Source organism: Rhipicephalus sanguineus, chromosome 1 (assembly GCF_013339695.2).
Source record: "Rhipicephalus sanguineus isolate Rsan-2018 chromosome 1, BIME_Rsan_1.4, whole genome shotgun sequence".
Taxonomy (NCBI): Eukaryota; Metazoa; Arthropoda; class Arachnida; order Ixodida; family Ixodidae; genus Rhipicephalus; species Rhipicephalus sanguineus.
The window spans coordinates 157,906,640-157,930,201 of record NC_051176.1 but is presented as its reverse complement, the minus strand read 5'-3'; the positions used below and the strand labels follow the sequence as shown (position 1 = coordinate 157,930,201).

At 44.7% G+C, this 23,562-nt stretch overlaps 1 protein-coding gene across 1 annotated transcript in view; it reads right to left on the bottom strand.

Moving 5' to 3' along the window:
• Positions 1–23,562, bottom strand: part of LOC119379906 (phosrestin-2) — a 226,556-nt gene that overhangs the window by 60,597 nt on the left and 142,397 nt on the right. Inside the window, exon 3 of the mRNA XM_049412120.1 lies at positions 4,897–5,137. Within this exon, the coding sequence (XP_049268077.1) occupies positions 4,897–5,137 (241 nt within the window). The remainder of the gene's footprint in view (positions 1–4,896; positions 5,138–23,562) is intronic.

Below are 23,562 nucleotides of genomic sequence, written 5' to 3'. Positions count from 1 at the left end.
GAAGTCAAGACAACGCAAACGTTCTACTTTGTCCGTGTTTGCACGCCCCGTCTTTTAACATGAATCCCTACCAACTAGCTCAGCTCAGAGCACTGCACGGGTCGGCCCGCTTTATGAAGCCCAAGCCCAGCCCGGGCCCGTGGTTCCAAGCGCGGGCCCGGCCCGGCCCCGGGGGTACATGACCGAACCCAGCCCGAGCCCGGGCCGGGCCCGGGCGTACTTGACCGTACCCAGCCCGAGCCCGGCCCGGGCCCTGGCGTTCATTACTAAACTAATCCAGGGCGCACTTGTTCATGACTAGGCCCGACCCGGGCCCGCTAGAGGATATTATTTGTTGATGAAGATTATTAATGATGCCGTGCGCTTTGTAGCGGGCGATCGGACGGAAAATCCGGTGTGTACATGCATCGAAATGTTGCTTTGCCCGCGGTGGAAGCTCAGCGGTTAAGCTGTTTCGCTGTTAAGTCCTAGGACGCGGGTGCGATTCCCGCGGCCACGGTGGCCGCAATTTGATGGGGGCGAAATGCAAGAACGCCCGTGTATATACTTATCTTTAGGTGCATGTTAGAGAACTCGAGGTGGTCGAAATTGATCCGGTGCCACTATGGCGTGCCTCGTAATCATATCGTGGTTTTGGCACGTAATACTAAGGGATATAAATGAAATATACCGTAGGTGTCAACCTCGAATAAAAGACCGAAATCTTTATTCCCCTTTGATTATGGGAACAACCGTGACCTCGCCCTTTGTTAGTGCTGCTAATATATATATATATATATATATATATATATATATATATATATATATATATATATATATATATATATATATATGATCTCGCGTGTTTATAAGGAAACCCACCACGATGCCAATGTATATCTATACTGGTGAAAATAAATAGCACTCCAGCTTGGCACAGTATACCTTAGACCATGCAATGTATAACGTTCGCGTGTGCTCGAAGGCCCGACTTACGCCTTTTAATGAGCGGGTCCGAGTCTGGCCCGGCCCGCAGCTTCAAGCCCGGGTTCGGCCCAGGCCCGTGGCTTCAAGCCCGGGCCCGGCCCGGGCACGCACTTTCAAGCCCGAGCCCAGCCCGGGCCCGCCGGAAAACGCTTCGGACGGCCCGGCCCGGGCTTTCGGGCCGGCCCGGGCTTGTGCAGTGCTCTAGCTCAGCTTTCTGTTATTCGGAGTCAGATAAAGCTTCACTGGGTGTGCCCAGGTAAGAATGAACACGAGGTCCTGGTCACCATTCCCGATTTTGATGGAATTTACTCTAGGTGGAGGTTTTAGATCCAGAACAATGTTTTCGAATTGAGGTTCGCGAAAAAAAAATTTGGTCACCTAAAAAAAAATATACAAATATTGGCATAAAAAAAAACCTTCCACCAATTTCGCGACTTCTGAACTTTGAGTACACCTAGCGAAAAAACGGTGCACGTATGGGTCGCAATATTTATTCCCATAAAAGAACAAGCGAAATTCAATGTTGTGAGTATCTTATTTCCCTTTGCTGAAGAATGACATTTCAGGAAAAATATCACAGACATAGTAAACGGCACGAAATTAATACTTGTATTTCATGAATTTGTTGGTGCAGACGAGTTAAACTGAGGATAATTAAACTCCATACACAATGGCTTTTGTAGCTGCGCTTTCTTTAAAAAAAAATTCGTGGATTTCGCGCGCACTCTCGTCCTTCAGAGTTATGCTCAGGAGGAGAATCTTCCAGGCCGCGGCAGCGCGCGAGAGCGGCGCGATAGCGTGACGGAGGAAATGCGGTTTTCGCCGCAGCGCGACAGATGACGCTTTCAGCGTGTCGCCATCGTTTACATGTTCTTCTATGGACGCGACGTATAAAAATGGTGATGCGACCTCGTACATTGTAAGATTTCTCATATTTCTGTCTGTAACATCAATTGGTAGACCTGACAGATAGCTGCAGTTATTAATCGATACTGCCCGAATTATAGGCCGTACAGCACTTGAAACGAGCTGCTAGTTGTGGCTCCTGAGCAGACGACGTCTGCCGCATGCATGGGCCCCTCGCTCCTCGTTCGCATGTTGTGCGCACGCGTGCGTAGGTGGCCTTTGGAGGGAAAGTTCCCGATTCGGGTTAGTAAGGTGTCACCCATTCCATCGCGATTTGCACGCTTTCTGTCTCTTTAGCGGGCTCAGTGACTTCTGCGCGTTGCGCCGGCGGCGCTGACTTGTCGATCTTAGCGCGCGCTTTTTCACGCCGCAGCAAAGGAGAGTACTTCGCAGATTTCCACCAGTGCTCCTTTAGAATGCGGCGGAAATGTGTCGTGCCGAACTGCACCAGTGTGTACGCATCCTGCAAGGAGAAAGTAATTTTCAAAGTTTCTAGTGACCCGGTGATGTCAGAAGCATGGACTCGTGCCATACCAAGGAAAGATCGAGAGCTCACACCTCATGACTACGTTTGCGAGCAGCACTTCTCGGAGAGTGTCCCATCATTTGTTGAAAAAACTCACAGGATCCCTTATGCATTAGACTAAGAAGACTCGCTGGCAAAAGCCACCTTCTTCATCTCCTTTTTCTTCAGTCGATGTGCCTGTCCTGCCCCACCCCCGTGCAAAAGCTTTTGTCACCTAACGTAGTTTTGGAAGCTTTCTGCACCTCACCTGGTTTTGTACTGCCTCCGTGATCGGTGGGCCGGTCACAGAGGCAGTGCAAAGCGACGATGTCATATGATGACGTCACGTCATGCGACTTCATCATGACATCATAGTGACGTCACAAATTTTGGCGATCTGCAACGTGATAACGTCATGTGGTAACGTCATCAGGTGATGATTTTTTTTGCATCACTCGTGTTGACGCCGCCGACGCGGGACGCCGACGGTCACTTTTTGTGTTTGATGAGGCATCTAAGGATTTCGCCTTAAAAATTATACCTAACCTATCCAATTCACGTTATCGAAAAGGTTCGGAAGATCCCACTCATTCTGGGAGTCTATTTTCGCGTTCTACAATATATATAATTGAGGTAGTTTTCCTGTGTATGACGCCAATTTTTCCCGTTAATTTACCGAAAAATATGAAGCCGGCGAGGACGCACACGAAACACACCCATTAGGGCGTAAAGTGCAACCAGCGAGTTTCGTCGGAGAGCGCGACGCGCGCGTTTTTCCTTCTGCGCTAGCGGACTCTCGCGACACAGGGCGCGTCAGTGCTGTGCCCGATTCCGTGACTTTATTAGGACGCCCGAGCGAGCGCAGTTTCACCTCGTGGTGTGTGCCTTACCAAAAAACGCCGAAGTTTGAAAACAGTTTTCACAAAAAGGCCATCTTTATTAAAAAAAAAAATGTCTCTGATTGAAAGTCAAGGACGTTGTCTACCATTCTGAGTAAAAAAAATTCCATTGTTTGACTTACTAACAACTTATAATGCGTCAAATGTGACCAACTCAGCCTAGCAGCCGCGCCATTCATCGCCAAATGCTGCTGCTAAATGAACGCACAAATTTCGGTTCTACATTATGTGCATACTGTCCTACAGCAAGGTGTCGACGGGCGCAGGATTGTGCTTATAAAAGATACTGTCAGCGCCTACACTATGCGCGTCCAGCAGGCTATGGTCCTGAGGTGAAGACCTTGAGGTGCTAATCAAATTATAACAGTCAACGTTTCAGAATCACTAGTGAAACTGTGCATGTTTCACGTCTTAGCACACGGAGATCTTTTTTCTATATTTTCAGCATATATGAGAAACTTGTGCAGACACTTAGGCGCGATTCAGACGAGGACAAAGAACACTGCAGACAGGCGCCTAGATGTTCGACCAACTAGCTCAAACCAAAGCTTTGAAACACCGAGCACCTGAACAAGAGTTTTCTATGAAACTCTAAATGTTAAACATCCAAACAAGGAAGACGTTCGGGGTAGGTGGAAACATGTGTGAAGAAATCGTCCAAGGAACCTAACTGGAGCCAACATTTTGACAAGGGAGTTCGTCTTTCCTGACGAAAGCTTCAACGAAGTCAAGCCCCCTCGTCGAAACGTTGTCTACAGCGATATTCCGCGTTCAATATCTCATCACTGGATCTCAAACATGCAACATGCCTTGGTGAGTGACAAATTTTCGTTCGGCGTGCTTTCAACTGATCGGGTTGTTCTGCATGGGAAGCTTGATCCATGGCAGCCACTGTCGCTCTGATAATCGAACTTGCTATATTCTGAAATCACCTCATTATAAGTTGAGGCTTCATTTCGTCGTGTGGTCATCATCGTCGCGTACTACAGGATTTAGGGAATTTTCTCTCTGTGACACGCCGGCACCCTCTTCCATAAACACCCCTCTGATGAGCTCGTAGAAACGTCCTTCACACGAGTCGATGAGCACGTGACTCAATCGATAGAGCAACGGGCTAAGAGTTGATTGATGAATTTTTTTTTTATTCTTGGCCCTACGAAGAGTGAGCGCCGAGGCTGTGTCGCTTTGCTACTTTATTATCGGTGAAAAACAGTCTAAACGCTCCTCGGAAACTGGGATATTCTGTAATACTCAACGTCGCCTACCTAAAAACAGCCAACGCAGCCTGCAAGCGTTCAATACTTAGTAAATGTACGATGTATCTACTTGAACCACCTTTTATTTGATAAATTTAACTCCCGTGCGGACACATTACATCTCTCGATTTGAATTTGGAAACGTTAGCTCTCGATAGCCATCAACCTTTGTATTCCTAAAAGGTAAATGTGTTATTTAATTTATCTTTTTTTTCTCGCACGATATCTCTGCCGGACCGTGGTGCCTAAAGTTAACACACCATGCATATATACCTCGTAGCGTTAATGAAGGACACCCCAAGAAGGGGGTTTTCGTGAAGCAGGCGGTCTTAGAAACATTCTGTTGGAGTGCCGACATCAGTACCTGCTTAAAGTCTAGAATGGCCTCGGTAAAGAACTTGAGTCCCATGACCTCTTCGTCTTCCCGTCCGTAGCGGAATGTGAGCAGCACCATGGCGTAGACGCGCCGATCCTTGAGGTAGGTCGGGTCCACCAGCACGACGCCATCTATGGCGCTCACACTGGCCCTGCTCGGCGCGTGCACGAACTCTCGTGTGCTCAGGTACAGCGTCAGCCGGCTGTTGGGACTCTGCTTCTTGTACACCCTGCATTAACACGGCCACATTGCTTACTCATGCGCTTGACTCTCAAGGCTTACGAAGTTAACTTAGATGTTAATGACATTGTTATAATAAAAACGTTAGCAAAACACACAACTAAGAGCACGCATACCTTTTAAGTGTAGAATTAAAGGATACACGTTTGCAAGCACCTATAACCATGTGATCAAACGTAAATACCATCTAAATACAGGTATATTGTGACAACAATGACATAACGAATACGTGTGTGCAATTTACTTGACAATTGCCCATTGTCAGAGGAAAAAGTCTTAGGACACTGGCCGAGACCGTCCTTGGCACGGAAGGCTTTGAGAGCGTTGTTGTGTTTCTTGCGGACAACTAGTCTTAGAGACAGACTTTAGGCAGTGTCGTTTATCGTATTATTGTTCTCTTTTTTTCTCTTCTTTTCTTGTTTTGTAACATCTCTTTTTTTTTCTGTCATCTTTTATTCCCCTTACCCCTTTCTTCAGCACAGGGTAGCCAGCCGGTCTGAGAACCGGCTAACCTCCCTGTCCTTTCGTTTTTCTTTTCCTCTATCCTCCTCCGTGTAGAATTTCGTAACGACAACACTGCAAGACTGCAATGGTGTGACGATCACGACGGGACAACGATGACTATGACATCAAGGTTACAACGGTATCCCGGTATCGACGATGGTGATGACGACAGTGACGTGGCGACGGTAACGACAAGATGAAGACGCGGCGACGGCGGCATCATGACGACAGCGGTGGTATTTCCACTACGATGATATAATGACAATGACAACAATAGTGTGTCGACGACAGCTGCAGATGCCCGACGAGGTAGAAACCCATGACCATCAAAATAGTAATGGCTCTAAGACGACCATTATTAGTACCAGTATTGTAGATGACGATGTCCATAATGATTCCTACTACCGTGCACTATGATGCATATTATAGAGACATTAACAGATAATCTGCCAGCACAAGCAATACAAAGTAAGCGGTCACGCACAATGGGCTACATGAGACGACATCGTACTATATTTCGCCACTTAAAATAGCCAAAAAATCAATTTTTGGGAAACACTCGTTTTGCCATCTGCGCTCTCTTATTTACGCAGTATCTAAACGATTACGCTGAAAACGCACTCTAAGTTCCCGAAAAAAAAAAAAGATTTTGAAAGTGAGGTCAGTGAAAAAGGAGCCCAAAATCGTGCTAAAACTGCGCAATTCACGGCGTCGTATCTCCTGCCACCGAGCGCCGCCATCTTGGCGTCGTTTCAAAGCTCAAAGTTCCGCCTTTTCATTCCCGCCCTTCTCGCTTACGATAGAAAAATCCGGCAGATCCCACGCACTGTGGGAATCGATGTAATGCGAAGCAGCCAGCAAAGAGCTGCATATATCGCTTTGTTTATTTTTGAGCCGAATGAAATCATTCATGCCATGGCATCTAGTTCACCATATATCGCATTTTTGCCATGCACGCGTGCATGCACAATGTCGTATATACCATGCCAATGAAACGTATATTCTGGTATATACACTGCATGACCGGTGATTTATGTTCATAACTCACTCCTGTCATGCAATACCAATTTTGGTATATATCCAGTTATCTAAACGGCCGGAAGCGCACCATAACAGTGTCATGTAAATCATACCGTACATGACATGCATAACATAATTCGCATGTTAGGACCTGTCATTTATGTTCGTCATACAGTCACATCGCACAATACCAATTTTGGTGTATATCAAACGAGCGAAATGGCCGCGAGTCCACCATGAGCGTGGCATGTAAATCATGACATATATGACATCATGTCATGGTTTTCTTGTTATCACCTGTGATTTACGTTCGGCATACATTCACGTCACGCAATGCCAATTTTGGTGTATATCAAGCTAGTGAAACGTCCGCGAATGCACCAGGAGCGTGGCATGTAAATCATGTCGTACATGATCCGCATGTCATGATTTTCATGTTACCACCTCTAATTTACGTTCGTCATGCAGTCGCGTCATGCAATACCAATTTTGGTGTATATCGAGCCCGCAAAACGGCAGCGAATGCACTATGAGCGTGGCATGTAAATCATGACATACATGACATGCATGTCATGGGTTTCATGTTACCACCTTGTATTCATGTCCTTCATACAGTCACACCGCGCAATACCAATTTTGGTGTATATCAACCTAGCGAAACGGCCGCGAGTGCGTCATGAGTGTGGCATGTAAATTATGTCGTGCATGACACGCGTGTCACGATTTTCATGTTACCACCTCTAATTTACGTTCGTCATACAGTCGCGTCGCGCAATACCAATTTTGGTGTATATCAAGCCAGCGAAACGGCTGCGAATGCACCATGAGCGTGGCATGTAAAGCATGACATGCATGTCATGGTTTTCATGTTACCACCTATTATTCATGTTCTCGATACAGTCACATCGATACTAATTTTGGTGTATATCAACCTAGCGAAACGGCCGCGAGTACGTCATGAGCGTGGCATGTAAAGTATGTCGTGCATGACTCGCGTGTCATGATTTTCATGTTACCACCTCTAATTTACGTTCGTCATACAGTTGCGTCGCGCAATACCAATTTTGGTGTATATCAACCTAGCGAAACGGCCGCGAGTGCGTCATGAGCGTGGCATGTAAATCATGACATACATGACATGCATGTCATGGTTTTCATGTTGCCACCTGTTATTCATGTTCTTCATACAGTCACATCGCGCAATACCAATTTTGTTGCATATCAAGCCAGCGAAACGGCCGCGAATGCACCATGAGCGTGGCATGTAAATCATGACATACATGACATGCATGTCATGGTTTTCATGTTACCACCTGTTATTCATGTTCTTCATAGTCACATCGCGCAATACCAATTTTGGTGTATATCAACTTAGCGAAACGGCCGCGAGTGCGTCATGAGCGTGGCATGTAAATCATGACGTGCATGACACGCGTGTCATGATTTTCATGTTACCACGTGTCAGTTATGTTCGTCATGTCGAAATGTCTCGTCATACCAGTTTTCGTATATATCCATTCATATAAACGGCCGCGAGCGCCCCGAGACCATGTCATGTAAATCATGCCGCACATGACATGCGTGTCATGATTTGCAAGTTAGGACCTGTCATTATGTTCGCCATGAACTCTTGTCACGTCATACCAGTTTTGGTATATATGAAAATAACGGAATGGCCGCAAGAGCCCCAAGGCGTGGAATGTAAATCATGCTGTTCATGACGTGCATGTCATGATTTTCATGTTATGACCTGTCATTTATGTTCGTAATACGGTCATGTTATTCCATACCAATTTTGGTATACATCCGATTAACGAAACGGCCAGGAGAGCACAAAGTCGTAGGCGGCTAGATAGATAGATAGATAGATAGATAGATAGATAGATAGATAGATAGATAGATAGATAGATAGATAGATAGATAGATAGATAGATAGATAGATAGATAGATACGCTCAAACTCGCAGAAGTTCGCTAAGAAATGCTTCGCATTTAAAAGCCCAAACAAAAAAAAATATCGCAAGGGCGTTCTCACGAACCTTGCGATGTACGCGGCGCTCCGATTGGCGGGGCGCGCGACACCTTTGAGAGGCGCTTTTCTATTGGTTGTTGCCACAGCGACGGCCGCTGTGTTTACGAGCGGAGGGCTCGCTGCTTGATCACTCCGCAGCCGTAAGCACGTGAATCGCCGCTGTTTGAAATGTGACGCGTGTATGGGAGGCAAGGTGGAAGCCTCTTTAGTTTCGTACGGAGGAAAACGGCGAACGGTATCTCATGGATCGGTCGAGCCAGTGATTAGATTGGGCTGTACCGACTGGGTTGTCGGCACGTCGTGTCATCCCTTGCCGGGACAGTAATAAAGCGACAGCGATGTAAACCATAGCGCTTTATCGTCAAAAAGCTTACTACTTATCAGATGACGCGCGAGTGCGCGCCGCTTTACCGGCTTTACTTCGGAGACGGTCTGTCGACGCTTGCTCTCGCGCCGCTCCGCTGAGACCCGAGCTTCGTGCGCGCGCGTTCCTGGTCCCGTTTCGATAAAAACGGGCGTCATCCGGTCAAACGGATGTCCCCACTAACGGAAGAGCATTCTCTTTTCACTTAGAAAAATTGATAATGTGAGAAAATGCGTCTGCGCGAAGTTCGGCGCGAAGTCGCCGTCAGCTTCGGACTGCCGAGAAGGCGTCGGCTCTGCGGCGTGGGTGCGATTTATCGTACAAGAAAATGAATTTTTAGGCGTTAGTGCAGGGGTGATCGCAAAGCTTCGTCAAACTAATACACCACTATTTCGGCCGCCTGACGACACGTTCCGCGGCCGCAAAAGTAGCGATACAGTCCAACATGCCCAATGTTTACATGCAGCCTGGTGCACTTGCGTTCCAGGGGGCTGCACAAAAGCGTCTGCGGTAAACGATAGAGGGTAATCAACTTCCTAAATCAGGCCGAATTATGAAGTAGAGGCCCAAAAGATTGCCTCCTTGCAAAGACACCAATTATTACTGTCCTGGCACACTTTAGCATAGGATCGACTGCAACCAAAACTTTGTTTTCCATTTTCTCAAAAGAGGGTTTTGTGCCTGCCATTTCGCGTGTGGAAAGCATAGCACAACTATGGCTAGACCGATTTTTATACTGTTTGTTTTATTGTATTTCATAGATTGTGCTGTACTTCAACACAGTCTCGGAATTTTTATTTAAGCTTTCATTCTTTTCTTATTTCATAATTATTGCATGGCACGATTAGCGGAGACACAGGCATTTGCATGTAATGTTCAGCAGAAAATTATTAGGGCTGTAAAAAAATCTAAAACTGTCTTTAAGTACAACCTGTATGTGAGCAAAGATACAAAGTAGTTCCAGCCTCCTAGCATGTTTGATCACTGTGCCAGGCTTTCCACGAGCAAGGAACTTGTGTTTTTTTTATAAAATGAAAACTAGAAATGACATCTTTATAAAAATTCAAATTCATCTTTTTAAGGTGATTTGTAGCACGTGTGCCAAATTTCATCAACCTAGGCCTAGAAGCTAAAAGGTTACAAACGATTCTCGCGTCTCCCCTAAACGTGTTGCTCTGCAGTGTACTTTTCTCTTTTCTTCCAAATTAGGCAGCACAGCTGGATCGACAACAACAGCTGAAAAAATTAGTAGTAACTGACCCTTAATCAACTCACTTTACTACAGAAGCGCGTTAGCAAAACAATCTCAGGGATTCTGTCCCACATGGCGCCTTTGTTTAAAAAGTTTTGTGTGATCAAAATATGGTCCTCGCATAGATACAGCCTATATCGCCTCTACAAGCCGGTAATGACCAGAAATGACGAGCCAACGCTCCCGGGCCATCTCCAATTAAATACATCCACATATGAATCGAGGAGCCCTGGACGCAGGAATGTTGATATTTGTCGCACAAGTTATGGAAATCAGATGCTACACTTCACCCTTCACACACTCATCAATGAATTTGATTTAAAGAGCGGCATTGAACCGTCTATTATCCCCATTAACACTTTTCAAGATGTCTACCTATAGAATTTAAATAAGATATCTTGGTGTCACGCGACTTGGTAGCAAAAATTCTGGTAGAGTGACTGAAATATTTTACTTTCTTTTTTATGTGTCTTCGCCCTTTACAAAAAAAAAAGTTTGATTTCTCGTAGTTACTGTATTTGTTTTGTTTCCTATGTATACAAGCGTCTCCCTGTATGTTAAAAAAATTTGGCGAAGCTTGTACGAAGTCGCGCAAGGCTTGAAACAGCGAAACTGGACAATTCTGAAGTCTAATCTGGTGTTGCTTCTAGGTTGTTGCTAGGCTTTAGCAAGGTTAGTCACGACACGGATGTCCAAACTCCAGAACCGAGCGTTCGCACCTCTCGTAGATCTACGGGCACGTCGTCAATGGCGTAGGGCTTCCATCGCTTCGGGCTCTTCTCGCAGCCGCCGTTGCCATTCCCCTTTCCTAGTATGGCAGCTTCGCACAAGTCGTACCAAGTCTTTCTATCTTTTTTATGTCTTTATTCCCATTATTTATCTCTATTTTCTCTCTCTCTTACATAAACGAGTGGTGAGTAGTAGGATTTCCTCCTCCTTTCTCTCCTCCTCACGCTCACTTCCCTTTCCCACTCCCTTGCCGCAGTATACAATACAAGACTATGCTATGCTCTGCTAGCGTGCCTGTATGGCCGAGTGATTGGGACGCTCGCCTTCGCATCAAGGGTACGCGGGTTCGAAAGCTGCCTATTGGAGAATTTTTTTTTCGGCAAGAATTTTTCTCTGTCTTTATATCTTTCTTTCCGTCTTTCTGTTTGTTTCTCTCTTTCTTTCTTCTGTTCTCTCTGTACTCGTTCTCAGGGTTATTACCGGCCACGCCGTAGCGGTGAGTAGTAGGATTTGCCCAAATTCTGTGGCACATACCCGTTCATGATGATGATAGTTTTCAGATAGACCGCACGCACAAATTACGGCTAGCTTAAACAGCTTCGCTGTTAATATTCCTTTCTTTTGATGCACAGTATCTTTGTTTATTTATGTGCAAATCAACTCAACTGTAACATGTCCGCTGCTGTCCAGTAAGGGGACAGCCACACCCTTCAAGCTGCTCAATGAGGCACCTTTAATGCGGCTTCCCCTTCTCTTTCCGCTGCATAAAGGAAAACTAAATATTTATTTTGATTTGATTTGGTTCAATTATTCTACTAATAGTTGGTTGCCATAAATCATGAAGGAGATACTCGGATTAGGTCTAGCCAGCGAAGTCAAAGTACCCACGTGAAGGGCAGGAGTAGTAACTGACCCTTTTTTTTCGAAACTAAAGTTGGACTGCTTTTTGTACTTTAGCATATACAGTTTCTTTCCGTCGTCATTCCGTCCCCATGGAGAACGAATCGACGGAATCACCGAATGTGATCAAGGTAGAATAATTAAAATTAAAGTAACTGAAATTAGAGTAACTAGTTAAATTAGAGCAATTGAAGTAACATGAACAAAACTGCGAAGTAGTCTTCAAGCGAATCTTCATCCAAATGCTCTCGCATTGGCATTGTCAGCGATACATGAGCCGTAAGCGAAGTTTTTGTTCAACTAGCGTCAAGGCCTTCGGTTAATGATCCCGAAATTTATTTCGCACATTACGACACTATTTATTGATATGGTTGCGAACGAACGGACATTCAACGCTAGCGAACGTTTTCAAATGCCAACGAACGGGCATTGTAAGTATGTGGGCTTCTATATTGGTAGTTCAATTGTCGCTTGCCTTATCTTTTTTGCCCACACACCAGCAGCATTGTTCTCAGGGCAAAAGATGGAGCTTTTCGAGTTATCTTCTCGTAAACGGTAAGAAGGAATGCACACAGCTGATGGCTACTGTGCGCGTGTGCAGAGCTTGAGCTCGGATGTGTAGGTGTGCGTTGGTGGTATACCTCGAGTCCCAACTCGAATATCTCGAGGTTTAGACAAAAGAAAGAAGAGAGTGCCCTTTACGTTGCAAAATTATCTCAAACCAACGGAAATGCGATAGAAGCCCCACTACATTCGCTAGCAGATAGTCGCCTTCAGTCATGCGCGTGTCAGACCGTGCGACTTCGAGGAAAAAAAAAACAACAAAAAAAAATGTCGCGCTGTTGAACTGCGCATTCCTCGACACGTTGTTTTTCCAAGGTATGGCCCTTCGAAGCGGAATGAGTAAACATGCTGCGAGCACATATTCTCACCTACTGCATGTATACGTATATCGCGCTTATTACCACTTACGATCGACTGCGGCATCTTTTTTCCCACGCCATCTGCTTTTCAGAGTTCTCGCGTTACTAACTTATGCATTCTGATATCTTGTGCTAGTAACGTCCTCCTTTTTGAGTAACGCAGCTTCTAGATTGTGCTATCCGGCACAGGTTATTTAAGGTATATAAGCGTTACAAAACTTTAAGTATTGTATCAACAAACGTATTCGCCCCGAGATAACCGACCGTCTTAGCAGCAGGCAGTAGCAGCCGAGCTGTGCACGGCGCAGTAGGCAAATAAAGGAATGTGTCGCTCAGAAAAATAACAAGAAGTCAGGAAAAGACGAACGCACGTATACAAACACGATCAAAAACTGAAATTTATTAGTGGCGTGCAACGGTCACAGTGCAGGTTAATTTACCTTCGGGCGAAAAAAAAAAAAAGAAAGCCGCCGCGGAAGCGTTTTAGACGTCACAAGGTTCTCCCTCTCATTCGTTATGCACCAAGGTCAGGGCTCCGAAAGCAGAATTTTCTCAGAACATGAGAAAATAAAAAAAGGAGCAACGTTTGGCTATACTGATGACACTGTCTTCACACGTTTACGAAATTGTAAAGCTGAGTCGAGGACAAGAAAAATAAATAAGCGGAGTAGGAGCAATAAAGAATTGCTCCAAATGTGCGCTATAAAAACATTCTCAAAGTGTGACGTTTCTTTTTCTTTTTACTTAGCACTAGCCGCGTTGGGAAGCCTCTTTGAGTGGGCGCAGCCTCTTAGGCCTCACGCTAGACGTCTCAATTAAGCTTCTTGCGCGGTGGCCGTCAAAAGTGGCCAAACTTTGCGCCCCGGAGGGAGCTCGGTACCATGCATGTCTCGATTGTTTGGTTGAACCTGGCGAAAACACGTTTTCTTTGCGCCACATCCTGAGTACTGTTGCGCGCTATGTGCGCAAACTGTATAGCTCAGTTTCTCTTCTGAGAAAATTGCGCGTCGGAAAATGGCATTCTCCTTTTGAACATTAATTTCTTAAGTTAAAATTGCAAAATTATGCCTGAATGGCATATCTTGTATTAAAAAAAAAAACTAAGGCTATTTTCTGACCAGAAGAAAGCAAAAAGGAAAACTAATCGAGGCATAATAGATACATTGGTTTCGTTTTTGCTAACACTCTACTTAACCAGACTCGAAACCTAAAGTTTTACTTGGCTTCGGATACAAATCGCTTGATCACCAAACCACGCGCCTTGGCGGTAGGGGAGTGTAGTTGCGTTAGCAACTTGTGCGGGCAGACTTTGTTCGACGACAGCTCGACCGACGGGCATCAGCCGGACGCAGATTGCGCATTTTGCATCGGTCTCGATTACGTCAATGCGAAGCGATGGCGTCTAAGGTGTCTAGCTTGCGAGGCGAGCATGCGCTGGCGAGCAGATGACGACCAGATATATTGATACACGCTTTCGTAGCGAGCCCAGCACGAGAGATGAGACCGATTTCTGCATATAGTGTTTGAAAGAGCACGCATAGTACATCGGGCGCCGCTTGCACCTGAGCGTAGTGGCAAACGAAAGATTATTCAGACGATGGTCGACCGAGACCAGAAGAGCAAGAATAAATTAGTTTTTGTTGTTTTTGACACAACAAACATTTATACTGCGTCTTTATTTAAATAAATATTAGCAATTTCTAAGATTGTTCAGGCGATCAAGAAATCGGCCAATACCTGTTAGCCCGGCTTGCGCCCACTCGCTGCATAGCTGATGAAGACAAAGAAAACAGCAAGCGATTTTTAGCTGTTTTTGATACGAGATTGTAAATTGCCTGCTGCACACAGTGCAATTATATTGAACTAGCATGTTCATAGTGGTATCGACAACAATTGTACAAAATTGTCTTAATATGTTCAACAAGTGTTTCAAGGCTACTTTTAAAACCAGTTATGCACACTGGTTTTAGTTTAGTTTCCTGCTCCGCAAATCAATTCTATCTAACTTAGACTAATCTTTGATTGCCTTTCGACACGCAGGACGTTAGAGGGATCAGGCGACGCTAAACCTGCGGCATCTTTCCAGGCTTCTGAGAGCAGCATCATTCAAGCCATTTTCGACACTTGTGGGGCACACGTCGTTGAAAAAGAGGAGGGGCTCTTGCCATCCGAGCTTGGGCAGGTTCGTGGTCGTTAGTTGGTAACTGTATTGGTAGTCTTGCAGAGCTTTCGCCGACCGGGCCTTAGCTGTCCCACGGGTGGACGTCGGTTCGTGGTCGTCTGATTAATATTTAAATGAAGGCCGACTGCGCAGCGTCGCGTCCTTAGCGTTGATTACAGTTGCGTGAATATGTTCATAAATGAAAAAAAGAAAGAAAAGGCGGAACAAAACCTGTGGCCTCTGTTGAACTGAGAGATGAGAAGGCATCCGCACAGTTTCCCTCTAAAGGCATACGAGTATTTCCCAGCTTCATGGCAAAGGACTGGAAAAATTTCTTGTGAAAGGTTTCTTAGCAAGCAGGCCAATAATATAATCCTCACTATTCTTATAGAGGGAAACACCTATAAACTCGCGCAGGTTGTATTCGTAACCTTTTCGTGTAACTACGAATAACGACGTTTACGCAATGAACTATCGTTTTAGGACACGTGCAAGAAAAGCATGTGTATATAGGCTTTGTATACACAATAGGGCTCTATGATGCTGACACGCATTAGAAGACCACAGAAAAGGCTGAAGGCTGGATCGCCCCCCCCCCCCCCTCTTCCACTTCACTTTCTTTAGCTCCGGATACCTGAGGGGGGGGGGGGCATACAGAGGTAATTGTTCATGGTCACACTATTGTTCTTCTCACCTCTCCTGCGATGGGGATCGGAAATTTCGAAAAGTAAATTAGAGGGAAAGGTAATGAAAACTGGTTTAAAAAATGGCTGACGAATAAAATATATCTCGTGAGAAAAACGGACTCGAAAACGTACTTTAAGACTATGTAATAGCGGTGGCACACGGGCACTTTTGATGGCTATCAGGGCCGATCCGCATCGGACTTCTTGATCTTGGTAAAAAGTTGGTCGCTGCTACACGGTACAGCCTAATGCAGATCGAGTTTGGCACAGACGTCAGCCAAATCGCGATCACGGAGCCAGATCGCGATTGTCTTGATTCCGATCAGCCCTGATAGCGATTGAATGTGACCGTGTATAGCAACATCTGACCCGGATCGAGCCTAAACCGGATCGGCCCTGATCACGATCAAGAGTGCCCGTGTGACACCGGTATAACTCGCTCAATTCTGCAAGTGCAGTACAATGTGCGTAGTTTTTACTGCACGTCACTCCACGGCAGCTCTACGATACGCAGTCTGCAGGTCAGCAGCACTCCCCCCCCTTCCCCCCTCAATGAAGCATATAAGAAAGTAACAAATACGGCCGCAGGAAATTTCATCTGCTTAAAGCATTTGCAAGTAAACACAGTATCGAGACTGCCGCAAAGTGGTTATCATAATGTAATCTTTTTTATCGATCTCTCTGCATTTTTCACGTTAATGTAATCTTGTAGCATCATCTTTGGTGCGCGACACAGCCGATGCATCCTCGGCGAATATTCGATTTTGGAAGCGGTGCTGTCTTCCTGACGTTGATGGAATGCCCGAGCACTGTCCCTCGCCTCATTTCTTGTTAAAACGTTCTCCTCTCTGCGGTTCGTTCTCGCCATTTTTCTATGCTTGCTTCTCGTGGGCACTGATTGGTTCTTTTTATGCGTTTCCGCATGTAGCGCCGCTCTCAGCCCAGCCTCATTTCAGGTTGCTTGCAGAACAGTCAGCGTCAATTTCTTCAAATTTGCCAGAAACATCCCTAACACCTTGGAATGCACTAAATGTTAAAAATTATTTGTCCAACAGCTCATACGAGTTTCGTTTAATTTTATCTCGGTTTAGCTGCGCGGATTGTTGTGCAGCTCAACTACTGATACTGTTGTCTGTTGTGCGCATTTAGTTCAATTAACAATTCTTTAATAACGAAATTGTACGAGCCATGACCCGCAAAACCTGACAACATAAAAAAAATCTAACTACCTTCACTAAGATATATGCCTGCTGTGACATTAAGAAAACGCTGTCTGCCGTACCAACCGCTGAGAAGAGTGAAAGACACATCTGCAGTAGGCGACGGGAAAATGTAGTGACTTGCGTTTTCGCGACCGGATACGAAATTCAATGCTTCATCGCCTCATACAAAACGCCACGTGTGACCACTGAAACAGATCAGATGGCAGAGATACCTTCGCATACTTGGAACCAACAGATGAAGTTATGTATCCCTCACAAGTTCAAACTTCATAAGACATGTATGGTTCACCATATTTGCTTGGTACACACCTCATTGGTTGCAAAGACATTGGCCTTAATTGCAAACACGGTCACGTGCACGAAACACTTGAGCATTTTGGCAGCAAGGGTTGCGGCAGCGAGCAAGCAACTAATTTCGTCCTGACAGTTCGTACAGGTTGCAATTCACGCCTGCGGCCATCGACGGACTGGTCGCTTCAAGTGGCATCGGCCGAAGTGACGTCACCTATCCTGTTCACGTCACAATCTCGCGCCTGCTGCTATCAACACTCTGGTGAAGTCAAGTGACGCCTACCGGAGTGACTTCATCTGCCGGACTGCCTACATAAGGTTGTCCGTGCGCCAGCCCGTCATTTGGCAGCAAGGGTTGCGGCAGCGAGCAAGCAACTAATTTCGTCCTGACACTTCGTACAGGTTTGTCTCATAAACTTGTGTATTTGCTTAGGCGCTGCCCTGCTGCCATCAGTGTCTCGTGCTTGTTTCAAGATGCCGTCGTGTGCTGAGCTAGCGAAAGAAATAGCTACACTACGTGCTGAAATGACATCAATGCAAGAAAGTCTTAGCATGTTTAACGGACTGTATGAATCCGTGAGAGTTCAGAATGAAACCATATTGAAGGAAAATAAGTTTTTGAAAGAAGAAAACACGAAGCTGTCTCACGTCACTCGAGCAGTATTCACGCCTGAATAACGTAGAAATTGAAAGTGTTCCCGTCACGGAAAGTGAAAATTGCCTGGCTGTAATACAAGCTATTGGTCAAAAAGTTGGCTGTTCTGTTGTAGCCTCTGACATTGACATCGCTAATTGTGTCCTCGCGAAAAAAGACGAGAACATCATCGCGCGTTCCTGCTCGAGATCGAAGCGAACGGAATTCATTAGTAAAGCTAGGAAAGCTAAGCTCACCACTTCGGCAATTGGTTTTTCGCGAAGCAGTGACTCACCTTTTTTTGTGAATGATCATATCACGCCAGAGAACAAGCGTCTTTTCGCGCAAGCTCTCGAATTGAAGAAGACTAAAGAGTGGCGATTCCTCTGGACCGAAAATTGTGTGATTAAGGCCATAAAAACTGAAAATAGTCGTGTTTATCGCATTTCCAGCGCAAACGATCTCGCCATATTTGCATAATCAGTACACCTGCACATCCTTTTTTTTCGAGTTTCTATCACGAACAGAAGCATGTTCTCGTGTGACAAAACGAAAGCATTGCTACATGATAAACCGCCTAAATTTTCATTCGTTCACTGCAATATTCGCAGTCTTCGTAAGCATCACGATGATCTGTTCAACTTTCTTGCTATAGTTGACCATGACTTTTCTATCATCTGTCTGTCTGAAACGTGGCTGACACAAGTAGATGGCAATCTGTTTGATCTACCAGGGTACATCAGTGAACATAGTTACCGTGGAATTCAGAGAAGTGGTGGATCTGCTATTGTTGTGAATTCGTCGATTGCGTACACCCGTCGTCACGGTCTTTCATTCCGAAATTTATTGTGCGAGTCGGTATGGTTAGAGTTCGACCGCAATGTCTTGCCACTCAATAACAAGCACACAACCCTGGCATCCATTTATCGTTCCCCGTCATCATCATATTCGGACTTCTGTTCACAGCTAGAAGAAATGCTCAACGTCCTAACCAATGAAAATAAGAACATCATCATTTGTGGTGACATCAACATAAACATACTTAATCCGAGCTGTCAATCGTGCTCTGATTATATCAACTGCTTATTTAGCTATGGTTTCTCTTCTTTAATTGATGTTCCAACAAGGTGTGACAGTGCTGGTTCTTGCACGTTAATAGACCATATATTTTCGTCCTCACCCTCTGATTGCACTACCGGAGTGATAGATTATTCCATTACAGATCATTATCCCCTGTTCTTCGTTCTTGGAACCAGAAAACGTGTGCAACACCGTCAATATACGAAAAGTTCCTTCAATGAAGCTTTATTTGCACGGAAAGTGCATGACACATGCTGGGATAACGTTTTTCAAGAAGATTGTCCTTAGAAGGCATATTCGATATTTCTATCAACAATAACGAATTACATGAATGACTGCACAACCCATGTATCCCGTAAGCACACATTCTCGTCTCCTAGGAATCCATGGATTACAAATGCGCTGCTGCGCTCGATAATAAAGGAAAATAATCTTCACAAAAAGGTGAAATTGCAGCCTTTCAACGTATCTTTGCGAGCTAGATTTAAAAATTACAGCAACATTCTTTCTGGCGTCCTTAAACGTGCAAAACGGGAATATTATGAACGACGGATAATTGAAAACGGAACAAATACCCGGCGTAATTGGGAGCTAATTAAACAATTTCTGAATGTTACAGAGTCCGATGCGGGTATTAAAAAAATATTTACAAAGACAAGGGATACACTACCGAGGCTGATATTTCAAATGCTTTTAGTGATCATTTTGCCGCGTGCCAAAATACGCTCTCACCTAGTGTTCCAGCCCATCTTCCACCTAGTCCTCAGTCTTTCTTCCTTCGTCCGGTTTCTTCTTCAGAAGTTTTTAACATAATTTCTTCCCTCAAAGTTACGGGACCAGGCCTGGATTCTATCCAGCCTTCTAGAATAAAACTGGTTGCTGCGGACATATCATTAGTTTTTGCAGATATTGCTAATAAAATCTTCAGAACAGGTATATTTCCTGAGCTTTTGAAACGTGGTAAAATAATTCCTGTGTTCAAAAAAGGTTCTCGGGATAACGTTAACAACTACCGCCCAATCTGCATTTTGCCATTTTTTGGCAAAGTCATTGAAAAGCTTCTCTACAGTCGTCTAATGCACTATCTAAACAAATGTAATCTTCTCTCTCCACTCCAGTTTGGCTTTAGGAATGGTTATTCAATGGAACAGGCTTTACTTAACTTTGCGGATAACATTAAACAATTTATTGACGAAGGTTTTGTTGTAGGAGCCATATTCATTGATCTAACAAAGGCATTTGACACACTAGAACATTCTATTCTTCTTGATAAGCTCGAGTCTTTTTGTATTACTGGCCCAATTCTCAATCTTATTCGCAGCTACTTATCTAACAGGCCGCAAGTAGTATATCTTAATGGTCAGTTTTCATCGACTAAATTAACTAACTGTGCCGTTCCTCAAGGTTCTATATTAGGTCCGTTGTTGTTTCTACTATTTATAAATGACTTACCTAATACGCTTACCTCCTCTAACTGTTTGCTGTATGCTGATGACACGACCATTTACTCACCACATAAATCGCTCACCGCACTTCAAGACACACTTAATGCAGATCTTAACAACGTGTATTCATGGCGTCGAAATAACGAACTTCACATTAATCCTACTAAAACAACTTTTGTACTCTTTCATAGCCCGCAAACTGTGCTTTCTTCTTCGATAATTGTCTCGTTGTATAATTATGTTATACTGGCATCTGATAATGTTAAATTCCTTGGTGTTACTCTCGATAAGCATCTTAAATACAATAATCATGCCAACTCACTAATAAAAAGGGTTTCATTTGGTATCCGCATTATCATCAAAACGCGTGCATTTTTTCAACCTCATGATCTCATCTCACTTTATCATGCTTATATCAATAGCCATTTATCATACTGCTTATCATCATGGGGTAACACATACGTCATTCACCTCAAACCACTTCAACGTCTTCAAAACCAGGCGATCAAATTAATGACTTTTAGCCAATTCCGTTGCCATTCCCTACCCATCTATCAACATCTTCGCATCCTACCCATTCAACAATTGTTTTATCATAGATTGTCGCTCATCACATACCGTCTCATTCATCGTGAAATATCATTAGACAGTATGCCTTTCCATATCCTCGTCAACAACAATAATACCAGGTTTTCAGAGCATAATAACTGTCTTTTACCTAAAATCAGATCAAACTATGGCAGATTTACAGTACGCTTCTTTGGTGTTCATCTTTGGAATCATATCCCTCTTCATGTTAAGTTGTCTCGTTCATTGCAGTGTTTTAAACATAACATGAAACACATACTGTTAAACGAGCCTTTTGTTCATTTGTAATAAATTTATTTTCATCATCACTTCCTTGTTTCGCATTCCTACTTATGTGTACTTTTTAGTTTTGTATAATGTTGTTCTGGTAAATTAACCTTTTCTATTTCACTATTCATTGTTCTCTATTGAATGCATTTTTTATTTTGCTCTCACTTTTAACTTTTGCTGCTGCTACTTACCTTTTATGTACCATACTATTGATAAGAGGTCCCCCTGACAATGTCTCACTTTGGGACCTCCTGATGCTGTATGTATTATGTGAGCTCGTTTTGTACACAATAACAACGAATAACAACGACTGTCTCTAAGTGTTTTGAGTTTGTCCCGCGTGCGCGCGAACTTGGGAGAAGCTTGCGCCTTTGACTGCGCACTTCTATATGCGACCACAATTTGATCACTGTTTTTTTTAACGCGAAAGCGTTACTTGGCTAGGTCGGCGAAAACGCGCACCCGTCGGGCGTCCACAAAGTCTGTGTTTGGAAAGCACGTGACCTTTCCCACTGGTACTGATTGACGCCGGCGCCAACAACTGCAGCAGCAACTTGCAGCCGCGGATTAGGAGACAAGCAGTGGCGTAGCCAGGGGGAGGGGAGGGGGGGAAGTTGGGGGTTTCAACCCCCTCCCCCCCCGGAAATTTGCAATTTTGCATGTGTATATATACCCGCACACATGCAAACGCACGCACAAACACAAAGTATGGTTGAACCCCCCCCCCCGCCCCTTTGAAAAAAAGTTTGGCTATGTTACTGGACACAAGGATCCCCACAGCAGAAGGGGACGCCCCGACTCGGTGGCAGCGCGCCATTGTCCGCCGCATCAGTTGGCCTTCAACTTCCGGGCATGGAGTTTTGCAGCAGCACATATAGCTGCAATGAGTCTGATGACATTGAAGGCCTAGTGCCGACATCGCCAGAAGACTCGTTGACGAAGCGCTCCCTTGACGAGAAGGACTCAGGGGACGAGCGTGAATTGAAACGTGTGTGCTCAGCCCTCAAGTCACCAAATACGAGAAAGAAAGAGAAAGCGGAAAGACAGCGAAGACGCCGTGGAGAATTTGATTGTACCAAATCATGTAAAAAAAAACAATATTCAGCCTCTCGCATTGCCTCATTCTTTATTCGACAACACAACTTCGAAGTACCCCTTCCTAATAACAACCTAGCCAAAAGAAACTCTTTCGCGTCCTCATCTCAAAAGAACATGCTTAGGAATCCTCTGCAGCTTTTTTTGTTGTTATTATTATTATTTTGCCGGGGGGGGGGTGATGTGGGGTGGGGGTACGTTTATCGGAACATGTGATCTGCAACGTAGACATGACTCATGCTGCATAAGAGGCCGCGAATACATTACTGTTATTGATTTAGATCTGCCGGGGCTTAGCGGACGTCCATGAAACACTGATTATCGTGTTCTTTCACTCTGTCGCTTGCTCCAGTCTTTCTCATTCCTTCAATTTTGAAAGTGAAGCAGTACTTTTTTTAAAAGTGGCCTATTGCTACAAATGTTCGGCCTTATGCACCCAGTTTTCTTTTACGTCAAATGATTTATCTCCCATAAATCTCTGAGACGCATTTATCAACAATACCTTAATGATGTATTGCCATTCCACGAAAGTTCCTACAACTTAAAACTTCAGCAACGCATTATTCACGCGCGGCATGTAGTTTATTCCTGTAAAGTTTCAGTGAGGTCAGCTGGCAAGTTCTTTCGGCGCAGTTATTTTTTAAACGTACTTAAGTCGTATAGAATGATGAAAAAATAAATAAAGGAAGAATGCAATTTTACGTAGAGGAACACACATAGTAAACAAAGACACTGCCTCCATCTGTGTGAAAAAATACATTAGATTTGTTACGTGTCCTGATTTGTTTACAACTCTGTATTACTAAAACTAGCATGCAACCCCTAATATACAAGGAAGAGGAGCTCCAGTCGAATTACGAAACGTAGCGATCAGTGCCTTAGCGAAGCTCCTGAAGCGCCATTACGATGAAGTCGGGAAGTCGAGATACGGAAAAAAGAGAAAGAAAAGCACAAACCGCTTCGTCTGCACAAAGTAGCTGGACGCAGGTTCGAAGCGAATGCCTGCCGCCGCACAACAACGCCATTCACGATACGGCAGCAGAGCAGCGGAGTCGTTCTCCGTAGAAAGCGATAAGAGCTTACACGCGCTGGATCCGTCGCAGAGCTGCAGTGCCATTACGGCGTCACTCGAGCCCGGTATTTCTGGCTCATATTAAAGATAACGCGAACGCAGATGCTCGAGCGGCAGAAAGTTTCGCGGACGAAGCCTGGAGAGGT